The 22,591-nt window shown below is 35.4% G+C and overlaps 4 protein-coding genes across 4 annotated transcripts; 2 read left to right on the top strand and 2 right to left on the bottom strand.

Annotated features, from left to right (window-relative positions):
• Positions 1–1,312: 1,312 nt before the first annotated feature.
• Positions 1,313–2,086, top strand: LOC142635328 (uncharacterized). The gene has a single exon (XM_075809509.1). It carries the CDS (start codon positions 1,313–1,315, stop codon positions 2,084–2,086), a length of 774 nt encoding a protein of 257 aa, XP_075665624.1.
• Positions 2,087–6,261: 4,175 nt separating this feature from the next.
• On the bottom strand, positions 6,262–10,966 carry LOC142636867 (putative serine/threonine-protein kinase PBL21). Its single transcript, XM_075811157.1, has 6 exons — positions 10,789–10,966; positions 10,461–10,685; positions 10,230–10,380; positions 9,976–10,103; positions 9,725–9,857; positions 6,262–7,073 (listed from the first exon to the last, which is right to left on the bottom strand). Exons 2-5 carry the CDS (start codon positions 10,677–10,679, stop codon positions 9,780–9,782), a joined length of 576 nt encoding a protein of 191 aa, XP_075667272.1. The 5' UTR covers positions 10,680–10,685; positions 10,789–10,966; the 3' UTR covers positions 6,262–7,073; positions 9,725–9,779.
• A 3,593-nt stretch (positions 10,967–14,559) lies between these two features.
• On the top strand, positions 14,560–15,761 carry LOC142635327 (uncharacterized). The gene is made up of 2 exons (XM_075809507.1): positions 14,560–14,776; positions 15,043–15,761. The coding sequence occupies exons 1-2, from the start codon at positions 14,560–14,562 to the stop codon at positions 15,759–15,761; spliced, it is 936 nt and encodes a 311-aa protein (XP_075665622.1).
• A 3,999-nt stretch (positions 15,762–19,760) lies between these two features.
• Positions 19,761–22,355, bottom strand: LOC142635325 (protein FAR1-RELATED SEQUENCE 5-like). Its single transcript, XM_075809506.1, has 3 exons — positions 20,097–22,355; positions 19,946–20,000; positions 19,761–19,801 (listed from the first exon to the last, which is right to left on the bottom strand). Exons 1-3 carry the CDS (start codon positions 22,353–22,355, stop codon positions 19,761–19,763), a joined length of 2,355 nt encoding a protein of 784 aa, XP_075665621.1.
• Between the last annotated feature and the right edge of the window lie 236 nt (positions 22,356–22,591).

The following is a 22,591-nucleotide window of genomic DNA, read 5'->3' as shown; positions in this document are numbered from 1 at the left end:
ATGAGTGAAGATTCAACTTTTACTTTATTTCTAATGGTAAATAAAGGATAAAGTATTACTTTAAAGTTCAAAAGATTGTTTACCTACCTAATTATTTAGGTAGATGTATTTACAATTTAGTGTAATGTAGAAACAATCAACCAGTCAAAAACATCATTTGTCCATAACAATCTTAGCCACATAATTGTCTGGTACAGTTCTCTAAGATGATAGGATATGTAGGTAACAAATCAATGTCTTTGGATTTGACACAAAAAATGCACATTTGTGGTTGCCATCAAGAACGTTGGGCACCGTCTGGGTTCATCTAGTAAAATCTACAGTCCACAGTCCACACTAATAATGAGTTTATTATTGACGCAATAATTTTAAAGGTGGTTGATTCATAATAAAAATAATCTTAAAGGTGAACTCCACGCGAAATTTGTTACCACTGCTAACACATTTTGCTGCACATGTAAGTGTAATATGTATGCATGAAGTAGTCCATAATTAACTTAGAGAAAAAGTAATTTTATTCCAATCCGTATCAAAAGTTATTAAATATATATATATATATATATATATATATATATATATATATATATATATATATATATACACACACATATTGTGTCTCAAAGCAATAATAATCAGCAATGTCAGCTATGTTGTCTACTTGCTCACCAATAATGATATCTCAAAAGTTGAATGTGCACTTATTGTTGATGATTACAAAATTAACCTTGTTGAACCAAATTCGCCATAGAAGATTAATTATTGTTTTAGAGAAGCCAATTCTTATAGTCATTCCCTTACAAGATGGCTGTTTACCTAGAACAAGATTTCCTTATTTTGGATATTTTTCGTGGGGTTACTTTTTATTCTTTACTTTTAATGTGTGACCTTATTGGTTTGTGATGTAACACAATTGTACTGCCTCCATGGCAGGCTAGTTTTCTTGTTTATATAATATACTTATTACCAAAAAAATAATAATAATAAATAGGAATGTCTTTCATTCTCCAAAAAAAAAATAGGAATGTCTTTGCGTGTGGCAAAACTCGCATTAGTGTAAGAGTAATTGAATTGCTTTTCGACTTCATATTAAAGCCAACACGTTCACAACACTTCTCTTTCCTGGAAAAAACAACACACTCTATATTAAATAAAACCAAAAAAAGGTAGGGCAACGTTATTAAAGAACTTTACTTGTCATAGAAAATTATTTAAAAAATAACCCATATGGAAAACGTGTTCGGAGCCATTTGAAGTAATATTCTACAACATTAAGGTCAATTCCGTGATAAAATTGAGTATATATAAAGCCTAAATGCTTCAGCCTCTCATTATGCACATTACACAATTAGAAAAGCCAAACATATCACCGCAGCCATTGATGAAGGCAGAGGAAGTCATGAAGCTCCTTGATTATTGTTGGTTCGAGGGTCAAATCTTCACAAAACAACCAAATCTATCAAAGCCATCAAGTTTTGAAGCAAACCCAGATAACGAAATTCAAGAAAAGCCATCAGAACCTGAGATTTCATGCATCTCTACCCTCCATACTAGGTCCATGAGTGACCATTTGAGCTCTAAAACAAGCTTCGGATATGGCTCTCTCTCTCCCAACTCGGTCCTCCTCATTCCAAAGCTCGATACCATCCTCTCAGGAAAAGAGGTCACAGAATCAGAGACACCAAAACAGAGAGATTTTGAAGTATTATCGTCCAAAAAGAAGGTTAAAAGAAGTGCTAGTAGGAGGAAAAGTGTTGAAAGCAAGAGCTTATCAGACCTTGAATTTGAAGAACTAAAAGGGTTTATGGATTTGGGTTTTGTTTTTTCTGAAGAAGATAGGAATTCAAGCTTGGCTTCAGTTATTCCTGGATTGCATAGATTGGGAAAGAAAGATGATGAAAAAGAGGCAGTAGATGAGTCTACATTTCCCAGGCCTTATCTTTCTGAAGCTTGGGAGGCTTTAGAGAGGAGAAAGAGAGAAAACCCATTGATGAATTTGAGGGTTCCATTTCCTGCTTTGAGCAATGAGACTGGCATGAAAGACACTCTAAGATTGTGGGCTCATACTGTTGCTTCCACTGTGAGATAATGATGTAAACATTCCTGTTGAGGTTTTGCTTCATATGTTTTTTCCCCTCAATTCTTCATACAAAATTGTAGATTTGTAGGTAAATTTTGCTATTTTTGCTTCTTGTTTTCCTTCGTATACAAGTTTTAATAAATGTAGAACAAAAAATTTTCCAGGTTTTTGTTGAATCTTTGTGGCTTCAGCATTCAAAATTATAAAATTAGATTTTTTTTTTTTTTTTTAAAAAAAACACCCAAATTGTTTATGTTTGATTGGTTTTTCTTTCCTCCTCCAAACAATTAAATTAACCTTATTCTCAATAATTTAAACTTCAAATCTTCACTTTTATAAATTTGAACGTATAAAGATTAAGTGATAAGGTCATAATTGTTCATCAAAAAAAGATAAGGTCATAATTAAAATGCTTGGCTTCTAAATTAATAAGATGTTTCTTCTTGTAAACATCTCAAATTCATGTGGAAATTAGTCATTTCCTTGGTCAACATGGATATTCAATATGGAATATCCCATTCCTTAAACTGCTGGGGATTTGCCGAGCCTAGTCGTTGGAACCTTTGAGCATTCGTAAAAGACATCCTATAGGTCTCTTTCTTGCTCGCATCAACAAAAGTATAAAAATAAAAAAGTCAAACCCACTTTGTTAAAGTCAAGATTTTACAAATTTGTATTTTAGAAAATTTTTAGTTTGTCTTATAATAATAATAATAATAATAATAATAAGTAGAATAACTAGCCTCACCACACGCGAGCGTCTGATGAGGTTTTTTTTAGTGGAAATTAGTCATTTCCTCGGTCAACATGGATATTCAATATGGAATATCCCATTCCTTAAACTGCTGGGGATTTGCCGAGCCTAGTAGTTGGAACCTTTGAGCATTCGTAAAAGACATTCTATAGGTCTCTTTCTTGCTTGCATAAACAAAAGTATAAAAATAAAAAAGTCAAACCCACTTTGTTAAAGTCAAGATTTTACAAATTTGTATTTTAGAAAATTTTTAGTTTGTCTTGTAATAATAATAATAATGACTAACCTCGAGCGTGTGATGAGGTTTTTTTTAATGGTCCTATTTTATAGCAGAAAAAAAAAACAATGTGTTTTTATTTTATATATATAATTTTCATTTTGAAAATTTAATTTATAAGTGGATAAAACAATTTGAAAATCAACAAGAGAGTAATCTTATTTTTTAGGCAATGTTTTAGTAGGAGTTAGAGTTGTATTTTTACCAGATTGTCCTTTTGTTTTGTCTCTAGTTAAACATAGGGATGTATGAGCATTTTAGAATATAAAAATGAGGAATCCAAACAAGAGAAGCTCCTTAAATAGTAGCATAGATAATAATAATAATAATATATATATAGGCAAAGCTTAGAAAAAGTAAAATTAGAATTCAATTTAAAGTTCAATTTTGCTTCATGTATTTAAATTTATGTGGGATCACAACATAATTATTCTTCAAAGTGTTTGATTAAAATCTGAATTGGAGTCCAATCTTGCTCCATGTGTTTAAATTTCTATGGGGACCACGTATAATTATCCTTTAATTAGTGTCTATTCTCATTAAAATGCTGTGTTTCTTTAATATCAAGTAAGAGTCACCGATTTTAGGTTTCACCCCCCCTTCTACAATTCTACGTTTCTTTTGGACTATGAAGCTCGCCTATTCCCTTCCCCAAATCCAACCATATTTCTCAGAATAGAAAACCAAAATTTCATAATCAAAAGAAAACCGAAATTCCACTCCTACTCATTCCAATTTTATTTTTCTTCACAACTTTAATGGTTCTAGTTTATGCTCTGCAAAATGCATTCTAAGCATTCCTAAGGTTTGAGTACGCCATTCTTCATCTAGTTATGCTTTATTCCTGTTTAGTTGCAAGAAAATGACCATGTGTGCTGCATTTTGTGTAACTTTCTTTGTTAACAAGAGATTGTCATAAAATTGGGAAACTTTGTTGCCAACGAAGTGAGGCTTTTTTAACTACATATTGTCTTAACAAATGTCACCTAGTTTTTACTATTTATGTTCTTACTTGGTGTAATTTTTTTGTTCATAGGAGATTGTCATAAAATTGGGAACTTTGTTGCCAATGAAGTAAGGCTTTTTTAATACCTTATTGTTTTAGCAAAGGTCAGCAATTTTTTACTGTTTATGTTCTTATTATTAATGGTTAATTATATAATTGGTTGTTGATATTCTCTTTATTAGAGCTTTTAATGTTTTCATTTTTACGGAAATCACAATTCTACCAAAAGTTTATATTTTTCCATCAATAAGTTTTCAAGTAATTAAAAAATATGGTGAGTATTTAGCAATGATATTGCATAGTAACTGCTTATTTTTTTAACAAAGGTCGGTTATTTTTTACTATTTATGTAGCATTTACAAAAAATATGGTGAGTATTTAGTTGTGATATTGCATTAATAATTTCTTATTCTCTTAACAAAGGTGAGCTATATTTTGATGACAATATCAGATGAACCTATAGTCGTGCTTCTAAAATCCTATAAATGTGATTATAGACCTAACCTATAACAACGTTTTAAAAACACGGCTATATGAAAGTTAAAGTTGAGGTTTATAAAAGTGGGTATAGGTCATCTTTAAAAAAAAAATTATTCTACTAGTCCTATAGCCACGTTTTCTAAACGCGACAATAGGGCCTATCCAACACACGCGGCTAAAAACACTTATAAATGCAACTATAGACCTTACCTATGGCCGTGTTTTGAAAACTCAGCCATAGGTAAGGTCTATAGTTGCATTTATAAGTGTTTTTAGCAGCATGTGTTGGATAGACCTTATAAATGCAACTATAGACCTTACCTATGGCTGCGTTTTGAAAACACGGCTATAGGTCAATAGTATAACCAACGTTTACTAAAAACGCGGATATAGGTTGGCTATAGCTGTGTTTTGGTAAGCGTGGCTAAAATAAACGCGACTATAGCCCATATGTTTTATAGTGTGATGAGTGTGGGGTGGATATGTTGATGGTGGCTAAATGGGCTTATGGTGGCTAGTTGCTTGATGATTATGGGTTGCTCCATTGATGGTGGCTAGTTGCTTGGTGATTTAGGGTTGTGCTAGGTCTTTGAGAGAGAGGGGGAGCAAGTGAGAGGATTCTAGAGAGAGGGGGAGAAAGTGTGAAGGAAATAGACTAGGAGCTTTCTAGAGAGAATGAGAGTGTAAAGGAAATAATAAAAAATGTAGAAGAATAAATATTTTATTGAAATAAATTTTTAGAGTAGATATTCTAATATGGATATTTTTAAAGAGTAAGGAGAAATTACACTTTACCCCCTTTAAACTATACTACATTTTACACTTACCCCCTCTAAAACTATTGGAATGCACACTTTACCCCCCCCTCTCTCTAAACTATTACTCATTTAACACTTAATTACCCTCAAAAAGTATTAATCATGTAATACTTCGCACCCCACCCCATGAGTAATAATTTAGGGAAATAAGTGTATGTTCTCATTGTTTAAGAGGGTAAGTGTTAAATGGTTATAATTCAGGGGATAATGTGTGCATTGTCATAGTTTAGGGAAGGCAAATATAAAAGTGAGTATAGTTTTAGGAAAATAAAGTGTGCATTGTTATAGTTAAAGGGCTAAAGTGTAATTTCCATAAAGAGTAATGCTACTTACAAGCACAAACTATTTTGTAACATTTTACAAACTGTTGTATAACAAATTCTTATTAATTCTCTCCTAGACTCACTATTAACATCACAAAAAATTTTATTGTGATAAAGCTCAGAAAGAATTTAATATCACCACCAACTTTGGATTTGGAGACTCCACTTCCTATGATAAACTCGCTCGTTTTTCTTTTGATTATTAACATCCTGCACTTTTTATTAATGAGTTTATTTAGCATTACAAGTTAGATTTATTTTCCTTTTTCTCCTATTATTGGGGAGATGATATATTGAAGAGATTTCGATTAAGTAGCTATATATCCACCGCGTAGCCATCAAGTGACAACTGATGTAATTTTGACAACATGACAACTACTCACTTAAACACCCCCATCACTAACTAATATAAATTGCAACCTATATAGTATTGCACAAGTAATATAAATATAGGGCTCAGTCCCACATTAAGTTTCTCTTATTGCCAAACCATCACACAAAATTTGTCAAATCTAATCACTGGCATTCGAAATATATATAAAGGATAAAAATAGACCCTTTTTAGTAAATACAAAATGCTCCTTTAAGAGCCATCCAGAAGCAATTTAATCAAAATTGCAGGGAAACAAGAAGGGAGTCTAATCTGAAATATTTCACTAATATAGAGCTAGCATTAAACCTTACATTTAAATTGTAGGTTCATCTACTAGTTGCAATCACCACAAAGTCCATCAACGAAATGGAAAGAAAACAATGTGTCAAGTATTTTCATACCGGGCCAGTGCCCAGAGTAACCTTATATTTGGTTCGCTCCTACAGAAAAGAAAACAGTTCATCAGTGATTGATTGGTTGAGCATCCATCGTGTTCCCCCGATCTATTTCATCATCCTTCATACCCAGACACGCGATCTTAAGACATCCTTTCCATTTTGAGCTTTTCTTCTTCCCTGGAAGAGTATACGAGTCCCACCCCTGTAAAAGACCTTTCACCACACCAAAATCGCCATTGAAAACATGTAAACCCTGCAAACACTGAACAATCTGCGACATCATAGGACGTTTCACTGAACAAAAGTTCACACAGTGAAATATCATCTTTGTCAGTGCTACTCCATCAAGATCATGAACACCAGGTTCTGCCTTCAGGCTCTCAAGAACAAGATGATAGTCATTTGGCTGGAAGCCAGACTTCAATTTCATATGGTATTGATCCCAAGCCCAGATCAGAGGTTGTTCTGTTTCATCTTTCCAATTCTCCCCACTAAAGGCACGTTTACCTATGAGCCCTATAAGTACAATAGCATATGAAAACTGATCTGACCTCAGCGACCAGACACCTGTTACAGAAAATTTTTGTTAAGTGCAATAAAGAAAAAAAAAGTAAAACTGCAATGCCGAAAGACTCATGAGTACAAGCTACTCTGCTACAGTAGTTGAACATAACAAACAGAACTGTTAAGCATTCAAAACATCTAAGTTAAAGAACAAGCAAGGTCAAAATCAAAAGGCAAAGCCTAGGAGTTTGTTAATTCAATGTCTTAAAATCTCCATAATTTGCATGTGCATTCAGATAATAATCAACACTTTGCATGTGTAGTCTAATAATAATCAACACTTGGGATCTGTATTCTGATAGTAATCAACATCATTTTCTGTTAGATTATAGTGACCATGACTAATCTATATTTCATCCGAACATCAACACAACTAAAAGAGGCCGGCTGAAATTTGTGAGTTCCCCACAATATCATATAAGGGTTCACAAAAACAGCTATTCATCAAATTGATCTCTAAAATTTTCAAAACCCCAAAAACACTGTTCACAGACTAGAGCAGCTAGGGCCGGCCCTAGACATTTTAGAGCCTTAGGCGAACAATTAAAACAGGCCTTTTTTTATATTTATATATTAATAAAATTAATATTTTTATATCATAAAATATTTTATTTAAATTTATTTTTCTTACCCTTGAGATGCAAACTATCTAATTAAAAAAAATTGCACTCCAGTTTTTCCAACATTTCTTTTTTGAGAAGGGGCCTCCTTCCGCTAGGGGCCTTAGGCCTATGCCTAATTGGCCTAGTGGAAGGGCTGGCACTGAGAGCAGCCCCCGAATCCTCAAGTTTTCTCCCTTTCTTGTCCTCCAAATCTAAAATCCTACGCTTTTTCTACACCATTAACGCCATCTGTTCACAACTTGCTGTCCAACTGTCAGCTCAGATTTGGATCCTTTCCCATTTTTCCTAGCTACATCATTTAATGAAATTAGTCATCAAACTAAAGTTTAACACAACAGTTTTTATTTTTTTAAAGATAAAGAAAATTCATTCAACAAAGAGGAACCTCTAGTACACAGGACTTGCACCCAAAGCTTACCTAAAATAAGTAATAAATAATTTTTAGGTTGAAATTAAACTTCATAATAGATCTGAGGGAAAAAGAAGATGAGATATATCTCCAAAAAAAAAAAAAAACAATACACATCTAATGAAGCAGAATCCTCTCCCATCTTAGACCATTCAAACTTGTCGCTAGTGTCCATGACACACAATTAATTGAAAGCTCCAACTTGCTTTTTCTACAACCATGTTTGGATAACAGAAAAGATTGACTTGGTGAATATATATACAAAAGTAAGAAACATTTACCTATAAAAAAAGGGTGGTATCTTGCACTGCAACATCACATCTTTCAAATTGACATGAATTCCATTATATATAATCCAAAAATCAGAATGTTCTATTGCAACACATTCAAAATCATAACTGAATTAACGGTAAAAATAGGTGCACTTGAGATTAAAATTCGTTAAAGGAATAAAACATATTTTAAAAAATCGAGAAAATACCATTTGGGATTAAAATGATTAATTTTTTTTTTTAAGTCAAATTTTAGGTTGCGGATTCTTGGATGCTATGACTAGTGCCCAAGAAATATTGTTCTAGACTCATATGCTTGAATGCTAGTTGAAGGGATAATGAGTGTTTATCAAAGGCTTCCTAGTTTTAAAATGTACATCAACAAGAAATTTAGCTTTTGCATCTTTTTTTTTTTTGATAAGTAGCTTTTGCATCTTAGGTAAGGATACGAGATAGTGCTTAAAAAAATTTAAAAAAAAATCACAAAGATGCTAAAATAGATAAGATAAAAGGCAGAAACGGAAAACAAAATGATGCAGGACAGCAGGTTTGAAACTAAAAAGTGATCAAAGTTTCAGTTTCAGCACCAAAAAAATTATTAAATAGACCTGATACTGCTATAGGGATTCAGGTTAGGATGTTATATAGTAAGTGAGGTAAAGCTAGTTTTTTGGTAATAATTAAGGGTTAGAGTAAAGTTCTCACTTTTGAGATTTAGATGTTAAAGCAAAAGGGATCATTTGTAGAGAATTATTAGGATTGCTGGAAAGCAACTTGAAGCTGTGAAACAGCAAATAGGAAGTAAAGAGGTGAAAGGAAATAGAATAAACTTCTTAGGCATCACACCTAATGAGGGGAAGCATCTTACACCAAAATTGTAATGGTACCACACCACAATGTGAGATCACACAAAGGCAAAATGATTTGGCTTCATTCATCTCAGTCCAGATAAGATAATGCATAGGCCAATTCAAGTTAAAAGCCTGGCACCTAGTAAACAAGGAACCCAAGCAAACTTTCCAATCAAGTTCAACTAGAAAACCGGTCAAAATCTACATTGGTCGACCAGACTTATAACTAGAGCCACTACAACAAAAACCTGATGGAAGACCATTCACAAGACGGCAGAAGTTAAAAATCCTAGCAAAACAAAAAGTTCCAAATGCAGAATGCAAGGAATGGCTCGACTCAACGAATTTTGTGTAATTATGCAGACACAAGAGAAGAATTATTTCTATTTATTGTTGCATCTACTTATTAAACTCTCACATATATCTCAGATCCATCAATTATTTCACATATGCACACAAATTTATATAATGAAATATATGAACACATAAATGGACATACCTAAACCATTGAAGTAGATATCTAAATAGGATAGATAACACAAATATGACTTGTCTCAGTATGACACAAACTGCTTATCACCAACAATTCCACCAGATAGCATGAACAAATCAAATAACACTGGATTGGAATCCTGTGGAACAATGAAGATCAAATTAGACCAGATTTTGGAATCATTCTTTTCTAAAAAAGAAAACAAAAGTAAGTCAGTCTGTCTATCGAGAGCATGAATAAAACCAAAGATGACCCACCTGATCAAGCATTATAAGAGCAGGGTGAACAAAGCGAAGTTGGTAAATGGGATTATGACAATGCAGAGACTCAAGCACACGTGCGATCGCAAGAGCCACCTGCATTCTTTGGTTCCAATTTAAATCATCTGCAAGTGCAATTAAAAGCACTTTGTCATTTAGGCTTCTTTTTTTCTTTTCTTTTTTTCCTATGCAAATTGGCATCAATGGTTAAAATTATTTAATGCGTGAAAAATGAACAAACTAAAATGTACCTTTGTCTATGAGATTGAGAAGAGTATCCTTTGATCTAAGATCATAGACAACACCCAAGTGGTGATCTTCAACTTCACAGCAATATCCAATCAACTTCACCAAATTGGGGTGATTCATACCATCCGGATGTGTCAGAAAAGTGCATTCACACTACCAAAAAAAAAAATTGTAGTAGTAAATAAATGGAAGCAGTATGTAATGTAATGTAATGTATATAGATAGATAGATACCTCCAGTCTTGTAAGACTATAGTTGGCAAGACGGTTGGCAACATCTCTATTTTGTGATTCAAAGCGAAACCAAATTTTGACAGTAACCTCTTGACCTTGCTCAGTTTTCCCCCGATAGACTTTCCCATGTTTTACGTTTCCAATAAAGTTTTCTTCGCTAAATGAATCAGTTAAGAGTTCCAATTCCCTCCAGCTATACTTTTTCACAGAAAATTCCATCTCTTTCTGCATATTTTATTTTATTATTAAAACCAATATTAAAAACTTTATAATAAGAACCCTAGAACTTTGTATTCACCAAAAAAAAAAAAAACCATAGAAAAATTACCTGGCACGGGCATTCACGCTTGTGCCAAAACTGTTCCGGAGAGCACAATATGTAGATGTAGTCATCGGATCAGACAGATAGCGCGTGGGTGTGTGTGTTTGCTTCAGATGGAAAACGAAAAACAAAACCCCCCAATCTCCGATTAGTATTTTTTTTTTTTTTAGAAAGATCTCCCATTAGTAACTAAGAGAGAAAATAGTAAAATAGTAATAATTTTCAAACAAAATAATTAGTAGTTAAGGTTTAACTAAGGATTATGTTTAATATTTTTTCCTTTTTATTACAAGTCGCGTGTGAAAATTTGAGACTAATTCTATACTCACAAATTATTTTATAATATTTTTACAAATCGTTAATATAGTTAACTTTTTATTGGATTTTATTTAAACCCACCATTAATATCACTTTTTCATTTACTAATAATTACTCACTATATCAGCAGTTTGTAAAAAAATTTATAAAATAATTTGTATCTCTAACATTATTCAAAATTCAATGTGCTTCCTAACTGGGTTTTTTTTTTTGGTAAACTAATTTGGGGTTGTAATGAATTTAGTAACGCTTTCTGAGTATCTAAGCAGTCATCAATCATCATATCTATTTTTTTACCCTACTGTATGTTTTTTTGGTTAAAAATATCTTATCTAAATGTTTGGAGTTTTAGAGAGCACCTCATACTCAACTTCAGATTATTCTTGAAATTTATTAAGAGACCTTCCTACACCTTGGATGCGTGCAAGCGAGTTTAATGAGATTACAAAAAAAACTCATGAAAAACTGGAGAGAGGGTAGGATAAGGCCTTTTTATGCATATGAAAATTTTTAGAGACACTCTTGATAAATGTGGACTGAATGGATTTTGGTTACTGTGGTTAAAATTTTACGTTGTACATATAAGATTGTTACTAACAATGTGACTGTATGGGAAAGGCTAGATCGAGCTGTGAGAACTGAGAACTACAGATTGGTTTTCCATCTATCCTACTTCTCAACTGATACTTTTGAAGTGTGGTTCAACTGATCACGCGCGCACACACACACATACAAAAAAAAAAAAAAAACACTTTTCATCTACCAATTTTATCCAAAACAAACGACCCAATCCTTTAAAAAATTTCAAACAAATAATTTTGTCATAATCCAACAATACGCATCAAAAGTACTTCAAAAAAAAAAAAAAACAAAAAACAAGACAAAACCCAAAGCAGCTAAATAGCCGAGCTGAAGGCCGAAGCCTCCACACGCAACTAATAGCAAAACCGTCCATTATTAATTTCAGTTCATTGCTATTTTGTATCCATCTATTGCTTGATATGTAGCCCTTGTGGGTTTTAGGCACACATGAGATTTGGTTATTTGATAAAAATAGCAAAGTTGACACCACGGTCCACACCATGGTACACAATTTTTTTTTTTTTTAAGAATCCACAGACACAGTACGCTCTCTTTATTATTTTATTCGTATTAGAGTACTAGCATCCAAGGATGCAAAAAATCATAACACTCTCCAAACCTACTTTATCTATTTTATAACTCACTCAGTTTACATACAATTTATTAAAACAATATAAACTACCCATCAGATAATAATATAATATAAACAACTTTCTTCTCTCTTCCCCTCTCCTCGTCAAACCCACATCCAACAATCACCACCACCACCACCACAGGGGATGCACCTCCAACTCTCCGGATGGTATTGCTACCAACCTAAGCCTCTGTGCCTCGGAATTATCCAGCTGGTGTAAAGAGACTATCGGAAATATCCCAAGGAAAATTCAGGAGAAAAGGAAACTGCTTAACTCTCTTTCTGAACAAGACCGAGATGGCTCGCATAGTGTAGAAATCAATGAGTTGAGGAATGAGCTAAATAACCTCTTGGACAATGAAGAGACACTATGGCACCAGAGAAGCAAAATCCACTAGTACAAAGAAGGAGATAGAAATATGAAGTTTTTCCATACTAGAGCCTCAGAGAGAAGGAAGAAAAACACCATATTGGGGTTGTGGAATGATGATGGTTGCTGGTGTGATGACAGAGACAGTATAGCTTGCACAGCGGTGGATTATTTCTCAAAGATTTATTCTTCATGCTCCCCAAGCAAAATTGAGGACATTACTGACACCATTCCAACTCGGGTTACGGATGAAATGAATGCCGAGCTCACCAAAACCTTCACTAGTGATGAAGTTCTGAGAGCCCTCCATCAACTCCACCCAACCAAATCCCCCAGCCCCGATGGTATGTCAGCCATTTTCTTCCATAAATATTGGAGTATTGTGGGTAGAGATATTACTGATATGGTGTTGAATGTGCTGAATTTGAATATGCCCATGGCTGAAACTAATAAGACCAACATTGCTCTAATCCCCAAAACAAGCCACCCTACTAAGATGACAGAGTTTCGCCCTATCAGCTTGTGTAACGTGGTGTACAAACTTATTCCCAAAGTCCTTGCAAACCGGTTAAAAGCTGTCCTTCCTTTAGTGATAGCCGAAAATCAAAATGCCTTCACAGCGGATAGACTTATAACTGATAATGTCCTAGTCGCTTTTGAGCTCATGCATTACCTGAATCACAAAACTGAGGGCAAGGATAGTTTTATGTCCATCAAGCTGGATATGAGCAAGGCTTTCGACCGAGTTGAGTAGGGCTTCATTAAGAAAGTCATGGAAAAATTGGGCTTCCACAGCAGATGGGTCTCTCTCATTATGCAATGCATCTCAACAGTTTCTTACTCTGTTATCATCAATGGTGAAGCCTTTGGGTGTATTACTCCTTCTAGGGGCCTCCGCCAAGGTGACCCTTTCTCTCCGGGTCTTTTTCTTCTGTGTGTTGAGGGTCTTTCAGCGCTTATTCACCAAGCCGCAAGAAACCAAGTTCTTAATGGGGTTTCCATCTGCCAGGGCTGTCCTCCTATCACGCATCTTTTCTTTGCGGACGATAGCCTCTTATTTTGCAAGGCTACTACCCAAGAGTGCAATGAGCTAATGAGTATCCTAGGCGTCCATGAATCTGCTTCAGGCCAAAAAATTAACCCTGACAAGTCCTCGGTCTTTTTTAGCCCAAACACCCCCTTCGACTATAAGGAAGAGATCCTTAGTATCCTTGGCCTGATGCAAGACTCCCGGCATAAGAAATACCTTGGTCTCCCCTCTTTAATTGGGAAATCAAAAACTCAAGTCTTTGCTGAAATTAAGGAAAAGGTGAGCAAGAAGTTTGCAGGGTGGAAGGAAAAGCTTCTTTCTATTGGCGGTAGTGAAATCCTCGTTAAAGCCGTTGCACAGGCAGTGCCCACATACGCCATGGGCTGCTTCCTACTTCCAAAAACTTTGTGCGATGACTTGGAAAGAATAATGAGAAACTTTTGGTGGGGCTAAAGGAACCAAGAGTCAAAAATTGCTTGGGTGAGTTGGAAGAAGATGTGTAAGTCTAAATTGTATAGTGGTATGGGCTTCCGAAACCTCTAAGCTTTCAACCTTGCTTTGCTAGCGAAACAAGGGTGGCGAATCCTCACGAACCCCACCTCCTTAGTTGCTCAGGTCTACAAAGCAAAATACTTTCCCTACGATGATATTCTAAGCTCAAGGATTGGGAGTAGCCCAAGCTATGCGTAGAGGAGCATCCATAACAGTTTGAGGTTTCTCAAAGAAGGCTCTAGATGGAGGGTGGGAAACGGCAAAAGGATTCATATTTGGGATAATAGGTGGCTCCCATCACCTACCACCTATAGGGTGATCACGCCTCAGGTAGATTTTGGCAATTTCCCAATGGTCTCATCTCTCATTGACGTGGATACAAAGTGGTGGAAATTTGACCTGGTGAGATCTACTTTTTTGCCTTTTGAAGCTGATTCCATTCTTAGGATTCCGATAAGCTATAGCCTCCTTGAAGATCAACTCATTTGGATAGGCAACAAAAGGGGCTCCTTCACGGTGAAGAGTGCTTATTATATAGCAATGCGCATGGTAGAAGTCAATGATACCGGTGAAAGCACAGCTAAACTCAATCAACCTCCTTTTTGGAAAAAAAAATTTGGCACCTAAATGTTCCCCCAAAAGTCCGGATATTTGGGTGGCGAGTATGCATAAATGGCCTTCCAACTATGCTTAATCTTCGAAGTCGTGGCCTAAACTCATTTGATTTTTGCCTGCTATGTGACAAGGAAATGGAATCTATCCAACATGCCCTTCTCCACTGCCCCCACGCCAAGCATACCTAGGCTCTTTGGCTGGACTGTCCTGTGCCTTTAGCAACCACCACTGCAAACATTGTGGACCTTGCAGCACAATTTATTGGTAAAGGTATGCTTAGGGAGCTAGACTTATTCTTCATGGTCTTGTGGTCAATATGGGGAAATAGAAACCAAGCATTGCATAATGACGCTGCAATCCCTCCTTCCCAGGTTTGGGAATCTGCAAATAGAGCTTTCACTAACTTCTCTACTGCTCAACTCTCCTCTCTTCCATCTTCCCCATCATCTCAGGACCATTGGACTGCCCTTCCTTCTGGTTTCTTCAAGATAAATGTGGATGGTGCATCTGATGACGGGGGAGGAAATTCTTGCATTGGAGTCATCATCAGGGACTCCTCTGGTTCCTCTATTGGTGCTCTTAGCATGGTCCTTCCCTCTTGCTACCCAGCTGAAATTACAGAAGCTTTTGCGTTGCTTCAAGGGGTCCTTTTTGCCTTGGAGATGCAGGTTAACCAGGCCATTTTTGAGTCCGATGCACTCTCCATCATCCTCGCCTTATCTTCGGGGGCTGCTGGCAGCGATTTTGGTCACATTCTTGAGGACATTAGGGCGGCATCTAGGTCTCTTAGTCATTGCTCCTTCCATCACTTGATAAGGGATGGCAACAAAGCGGTCCACTCGCTAGCTAAAGAAGCAATATTATCAGGCCAATCGAAAATTTGGAAGGGAACTTCTCCCCCTTGTATTTGGAACATCCTTAGAGATGATATAATGTAATCCTTCCCATCTGGGCTATGTTGTATTTCTCTTATTTGTGGAATGATATATCTCCCAGTTTCCCCTTCAAAAAAAAAAAAAAAAGTGATACCTTTGGAGTTTGGTTCAACTGATCACACACACACACACACACACACACAAAACCAGCCTCAATCTACCAATTTTATCCAAAACAAACGACCCAATCCTTTAAAAAATTTCAAACAAATAATTTTGTCATAACCCAACAATATGCATCAAAGGTACTTCAAAAAAAAAAAAACAAAACAAAAAACAAGACAAAACCCAAAGCAGCTAAATAGTCGAGCTAAAGGCCGAAGCCTCCACATGCAACTAACAGCAAAACCGTCCATTATTAATTTCAGTTCATTGCTATTTTGTATCCATCTATTGATTGATATGTGGCCCTTGTGGGTTTTAGGCACACATGAGATTTGGTTATTTTATAAAAATAGCAAAGTTGACACCACGGTCCACACCATGGTACACGGTTTTTTTTTTTTTTTTTTTAAGAATCCACAGATATAGTACACTCTCTTTATTATTTTATTCATATTAGAGTACTAGCATCCAAGGATGCAAAAAATCATAACACCCTCCAAACCTACTTTATCTATTTTATAGCTCACTCAGTTTACATACAATTTATTAAAACAATATAAACTACCCATCAAATAATAATATAATATAAACAACTTTCTTCTCTCTTCCCCTCTCCTTGTCAAACCCACATCCAACAATCACCACCACCACCACCACAACCACCAACCCCACCAACGCCAGCAATACCTACCACTGAAACTCAGCCTAACCACCAAAGGCTAGCCATCACCACCACCACTGAAACACCACATAATAAAAAAAAAAAACAAAAAATGACCACCAGCCACCATCACCACCACCAAACCACAACATCCCACAAATCACCAGCCACCACCACCATTACTACACCATAAACCTAAAAAAATTAAAAAAATTTCCATAACTAACCAACCACAGAGATCCATACCCACTGCCACTACCAAACCCACCAAGATCCATACCCATTGTCAAATCACCAACCACCAATGCTAATGAAACACCACCATAAAATAGCAAAAATCCACCAAACACCCAACGTACCCTTTAGTTATGAGATGAGAACAAAGAGGAGGGTAATGGGTAGTGAGCTTAGCTGGGTTTGGTTGAGAGAGAGAAAGAGAGAGATTAGATGGCTTGGTTGGTGACGGCAACAATAGAAGCAGCAGAGACAACAACAGTAGAAGCATCGACATGGTGGCAGCAACAGAAGCATTAGAGGCAATGATAGCAGCAATAGAACTCACGAACACGAGAGGTTAAGAGACTTAGCTGAGATGGGAGAGAGGTGGAGAACAATGAGGGAGGGAAGAAATGTTGGTGACTGGTGAGAGTTGAAAGGCAAGGATAAGAGAGAGAAATATGAGAGTGATTATTTCGTTTTGTGATATGGCATTTGTTTGTAGCAAGATATATTCAATTTCTTAATAAATAATGGAGATTAAATTTAATAAGGACGGGGTGTAAACCCTTTGTTTTACACCAGCCAATAAATACATGCCACATCAGATTTTTACTTAAACCCATGGTAAAATCAATACATCCTAATACACCTAATAACATTTTAACAAACAAATAATCAAAACCTATTTCACGTTTCCCTAAAATCTCATATCACTTTTCAGCTCATGCGTCTCCAGCCCATCCTCGCCCGGACCAACGTTTGCTGCCGCACTACCTCACCGGACCTCCGTTTGCCGCCGCACTACCTCACTGGACCTCCGTCCGCCGCCGCACTACCTCGTTAGACCTAGGTGATTTGTTCTTATTCTCAAAAATTTTTGGGTTTTGGTATATTTTGATTGATTTGGCCGTTGCTATATTTTGATATCTTCGCTATTTGGGTATGCTGCTCTTTTAAGGTAAGGACAAGTGTGGGTTTGATCCTAGTAGGGACGATTTTTTTTTTTTTTGGTTCATGATATTTTGGTTTTCCAACTTCATTATTTGAGTTCTTCCATTCTTTGGCTGCGTTGAGGCGTGTATGGAAATTCAAATTGATAGACATAGGTTAAGGATTGACCTCTTGAGAAACTACTTACAAGCTGTTTATCAAAATGCCTGACAGAAATATTTTTGTGACATGAAGACTTTGGAAGTGTATTTTTGGGATTAAACCTGCAATATATTTTCTGGTTTAATATCAGTAAAAAAATAGGCTAGTAAAGAAGCCAAATTTCTTAAATTGTTGAGATGACAATGAGCGTGCCTCTTACCACACTTGTCTAGCTAGTTGAGCAGCTTATCCTACTGTGAATCTTTTATGGAGCTTAGATTAAGAGTATTTAGGACAAGGACTCAAGATAGTTGGCCATGACTGGCCTCAGGTTTATTGATTAATTGGAGCTGTTGGTTAGGATCCAAAGTTGAAGGATTGGCCATATAATCTTACCAAACTCATTGAAAAGTTGTACTAGCATTTTTAGCATGTGCAATGATCTCTTTGTAAATTATAACATCATGTTTATTGTGGGTAATGCAATAGAGTTATATGTTGATAACTGACAGAGGTTGAAAATTCTAGAAATTTTCTCGTTCATCTCTTGTCCTTGGAAACCCAAATTCTGTGGATAAGTAACATAGACTACATTATTTGTTATTTCCCCACTCAAAAATATGTGGCTCATTCTGTTTTAATTTTTTGGTAATTCAGGTAATTTTATAAACAACACACAAAGAGTCTAAAGATTCATGTCCGGACATTACACTCTTTGTTACAACTCACCAACCAATCTAATGAACAAGACTCAAAGGAGACAATACCAAACAAGGGAGAGACTACAAGCAGAGACAAGCTTGATCACTACTTAGATTAAGACAAAGTAGATGTGGTTGAGCAGGGTGTTCAAATGAACCTTGCCCTTGTTGTTTGTTCTGAACTTCCAAGAAGAAGAATGCAATTAAGGACAGCCCTTTGAATGAGAATCTTGATACTATTAAAGGCAGTGTCAATAGTGTTAAGGATCTACGTTTATTACAATCTTGTGTAGCCTCCTTGTTGTATGTTCCATTTTAGATTGCTTCCTTGTATTAGCAAGGAAAAATTATGTTGCTAAAAAAGTCAATAAAATTTCTGTTCTATTTGTTGCTAAGATTGTCTTCTTCATTAATTTTTTCTTCTTGTTTACACTTGTTATGACTCTAAACTAAAAAGACCATCTTCTCAAGTATGAGATTCCAAATATTTTTATATTTAAATTTAGAACCCAAAAGCAGTCCCAGTTGTTTTCAAAGGCAGATTGGATACCCAAAAGAATTGGCAGATTGAATATGAGCCAATGCATCCGCTACTAGTTTAGCTGCATTGTTCTATGCTTTCTATTTTTTTTGCCTTAGATGGCCATTGTATCCGATATCTAGTGAAACTAAATTGTTGACTATGCCTGACTGCATAAACCAATAAGACAGTCTACTGAATTGTCAATGTTAAGGCGCTACATATGCTGAGATCTTGTCCTGCATTTTGTGATTCTTCCCTTGGGAAATCAGCATATACATTAATTAGCATTCCGGCAAAGTAAAGAAATTAATGTTTGGCTCTGTTTGCATTTCAGTTTTCACACCAGAGCAGTTGGCAGAGAAGTATAGCAACACTACATTCCTTCTTTACTGTGTGGTTTTGATCTTAGTTGTTGCCTTAATTTTCAGGAAGGTGTAATATAAAACTCGTCACAATTGAATATAATGTAACTTTAGAATTTTGAATACATCTCAAAAAGCATTTAATACATGTCTTCCATGCAATATAAAACCTGTCACAATTTTTCTAAAAGTTTCTAATCTAAAATGCATTCATGTGAAATAAAACCAATCAAATTCAAAATATCGGAAGCTGATTCTCTCCACCACAATTAAAACAATATATAACCAAAAACTATTGTTAGGTAATCCATTTTCTTTGAACAAAATCTTGTTTGTACTTCACTTCTCTTGGAATTGTTGGTGAGTGACATCTAACAATCCTGCGTAAAAGAACGTATAACCAAATTAAAAACATATTAGAATGAACACAATTAAAAAGAAAAAGAAGAAAAGAAGAAGACAATCTATACTTTGTGATAATTAAACAATAAATGGTTATACCATAAAAGATGAAGAGTGGGGACCTTGAGGCATAGAAGTTGACGTTGTAGGAGGATACTGCATAGATGGCAAAGAGTCCTAAGGATGTTTAACAAATAAAAGGAATGAATAAATATTGATTATAAAATCCAGTTGAAAAATTATATTAATAATAAAATCAAATACATCTTGTACCTGTACAGAACTGATGGATGGACAAGTTCTTCTAACATGGCCCGTTTCCTTGCAAATGCTGCATTTTCTTTTCTTTGTTGGTTGGTTTTCTTTTGGATTCTTTTGTCTTAAAGATTTAGGTCTTCCCTTAGATAGAACATACGGAGGGTCTTGTAAAGCACCTGGAAGATTTGATAATACTTGGCTGTTTAGTATAGTTTTATCAGAACTTACTAAATCATCAACATCATGCATGGCTTGAAGCTCCACATGAACCTTTTGTAGAGCTAGGTCAAGATGTTCATATTTCTTCATTGACTGTGACCCTACTTTTGCAACTTCCAAAAAATGAAGCAATAAACTATTTCTCATCAAAGTGGAAGAAATTATTGGCTCTACCTGTATGACAGCACCAGATATGTCATGTATAATATTATTCTTGGCCTTGATTGTCCATCTTTCTAAAATATAATACGGCGGAAGAAAGTCCACAAGAGATTTTTTCACAAAAACGGTTAGGATGTGCCTACAAAGAATCCCAACAAATTCAAACATATGGCATGTACAAATAGCTTTTTTCTCAAAAATATCAAATAACACTTCATAAATTGGACTTTCTTTCCCATGAGGTGCCACTTTATATATTTTCTTCACCCCCTCTTCACAATATTTGGATGCCTTGTATTTTTGACTACAAAATAATTCTTCTTGAAATTTTATAAACATCTTTCTTGTATAAACTTTTGCCGCCTCTCCTTCCATCTTGTAACATGTTTTCAAAATTGGCATTGAAGTTTTTGTCTTTACATCTTGCTGTTTCTCTTTCAGATAACGCGCATTTAAGGCTTTCTCATATCGATGCACAAAGTCACTTATCATTGTTCTTGAACGAACATAACCTTTAAAGAATTTATTCATGCTTTCACTCCTTTGAGTTGTAGACATCCCAGCACAAAAGCTCTTACGTAAATAAGCTGGAATCCATTTTTCACGCCGCATATAATGATTTATCAGCCAATCATTATTCCTCAACCCATACTTCTCTACAAGCTCACTCCATTCTAACTCAAACTCTTCAATAGTGATTGTATCATGAATGCAATGGTGAAATTCTCCTTGAAAAAGTGGATATTTATTATTGATATGAGCCAATTTTTCTGGAACTTTCTGTAAAATATGCCACATACATAGTCTATGAATTGTATTCGGTAATACCTCTGCAATTGCCTTACCCATAGCCTTGTCATCATCTGTGATAATTGTAGAAGGAGCACGTCCAAGCATTGCCTCAAGCCAAGTCTTCAACAACCACGTATAAGATTCTTCTGTTTCATTCACAAGCAGAGCACATCCAAACATGACAGATTGGTGATGGTGGTTAACCCCAGTAAAAGGAACAAAAGGCATCCCATAGCAATTTGTTAAGTAAGTAGCGTCAAAAGTAACGACATCTCCAAAATGTTGGTATGCAGTTCTTGACCTAGCATCTGCCCAAAAGCAATTTCCCATGCGCCCTTGTTCATCAACTTGAATTGCATATACAAAACCTGGATTTTTTAATTGACACTCAGTAAAATGGCTATACATTCTTTGTGCATCTCCATCTTGAAGTAATTTTCTTCTTTTACTACCCAAATAATTTTGAACATCAATTGCAACACAACCAACATTATAGTCACCACCAGATTCATTACTCAACACTGACATTATCTTTCTCGTAGGTACACCTGACTCATTGAGTGTATCTATAAGATTTTTTTGGGCACGTGATATCCCTCTATGTCCACGAAGCAAACTTGTACTCTTAGGAGTAAGAAGTTCATGATTATGATTGTCCACAAACTTAGTTACAATCCATGCTTCTTCTTTTTTCTTTAAACTCATCATTGCTTTGCATCCCACTCTAGTTTTTGCAGGATTTGGACCTTTTCTTTCTTTATTTTCATAACTTTTATGACGAAACCCCTCCCTCCAACAAACGTATTCCACTCCAACCAATGATTTATCTTCTTTGGATGACCGTTTATGATTTATTCGAATGCTAAAACCTTTTCGCCTTGCATATGCTTTATAACATGCATGAGCATCTTCTGAGTCATCGAATACCATATCAAGACACGGTTCCAAAGGCCATTTAGATGCAAAAGATTGATTCAAATCATTTCTAGGCAAGTCTACATCATTTTGATCTTCTACTATTTCCGGCTCAACATGCACCAAGTCTTCTACCAAATCATCACAAAGAGAGATTATTTCAGGTTCTTCATTGCTCACACTCATATTTGCAATTTGAGTAAATATTTATTTTCAATGTAACCTAGAAAAAATAAAAGAGAAGAAAAATTCATAAGAACAGTTGAAGAGACATTCAAGATTCGTTCAATTACAAAATGAAAATCTAAAACATAATAAACTTTCCCAATTTTGGAAATCAGTTTTATTACAAAACCAAAATCTAGTCGGAAACTTTTAGGCTCATAATAAAATTATCAAAGCTGACTTGGTCCCTTACAGGA

This window comes from Castanea sativa, chromosome 5 (assembly GCF_040712315.1).
Source record: "Castanea sativa cultivar Marrone di Chiusa Pesio chromosome 5, ASM4071231v1".
NCBI lineage: Eukaryota > Viridiplantae > Streptophyta > Magnoliopsida > Fagales > Fagaceae > Castanea > Castanea sativa.
Note: the sequence above shows the minus strand (reverse complement) of the source record. Positions and strands in the feature narration are given on the sequence as shown.

What these genes read in the sequence shown, in the direction of transcription:
- LOC142636867 (XM_075811157.1), bottom strand. Translation starts at nt 10,679, where the DNA reads ATGGAATTTTCTGTGAAAAAGTATAGCTGGAGGGAATTGGAACTCTTA. An exon ending in ATAGTCTTACAAGACTGGAG is followed by an intron (nt 10,381 to 10,460) that starts GTATCTATCTAT and finishes TTTTTTTGGTAG; the next exon opens with TGTGAATGCACTTTTCTGAC. An exon ending in CTCTTATAATGCTTGATCAG is followed by an intron (nt 9,858 to 9,975) that starts GTGGGTCATCTT and finishes ATTGTTCCACAG; the next exon opens with GATTCCAATCCAGTGTTATT.
- LOC142635327 (XM_075809507.1), top strand. Translation starts at nt 14,560, where the DNA reads ATGGTCTCATCTCTCATTGACGTGGATACAAAGTGGTGGAAATTTGAC. An exon ending in GGTAGAAGTCAATGATACCG is followed by an intron (nt 14,777 to 15,042) that starts GTGAAAGCACAG and finishes CTGTGCCTTTAG; the next exon opens with CAACCACCACTGCAAACATT.
- LOC142635328 (XM_075809509.1), top strand. Translation starts at nt 1,313, where the DNA reads ATGCTTCAGCCTCTCATTATGCACATTACACAATTAGAAAAGCCAAAC.
- LOC142635325 (XM_075809506.1), bottom strand. Translation starts at nt 22,355, where the DNA reads ATGAGTGTGAGCAATGAAGAACCTGAAATAATCTCTCTTTGTGATGAT. An exon ending in CATCCATCAGTTCTGTACAG is followed by an intron (nt 20,001 to 20,096) that starts GTACAAGATGTA and finishes AAACATCCTTAG; the next exon opens with GACTCTTTGCCATCTATGCA. An exon ending in GTCAACTTCTATGCCTCAAG is followed by an intron (nt 19,802 to 19,945) that starts GTCCCCACTCTT and finishes TCTTTTACGCAG; the next exon opens with GATTGTTAGATGTCACTCAC.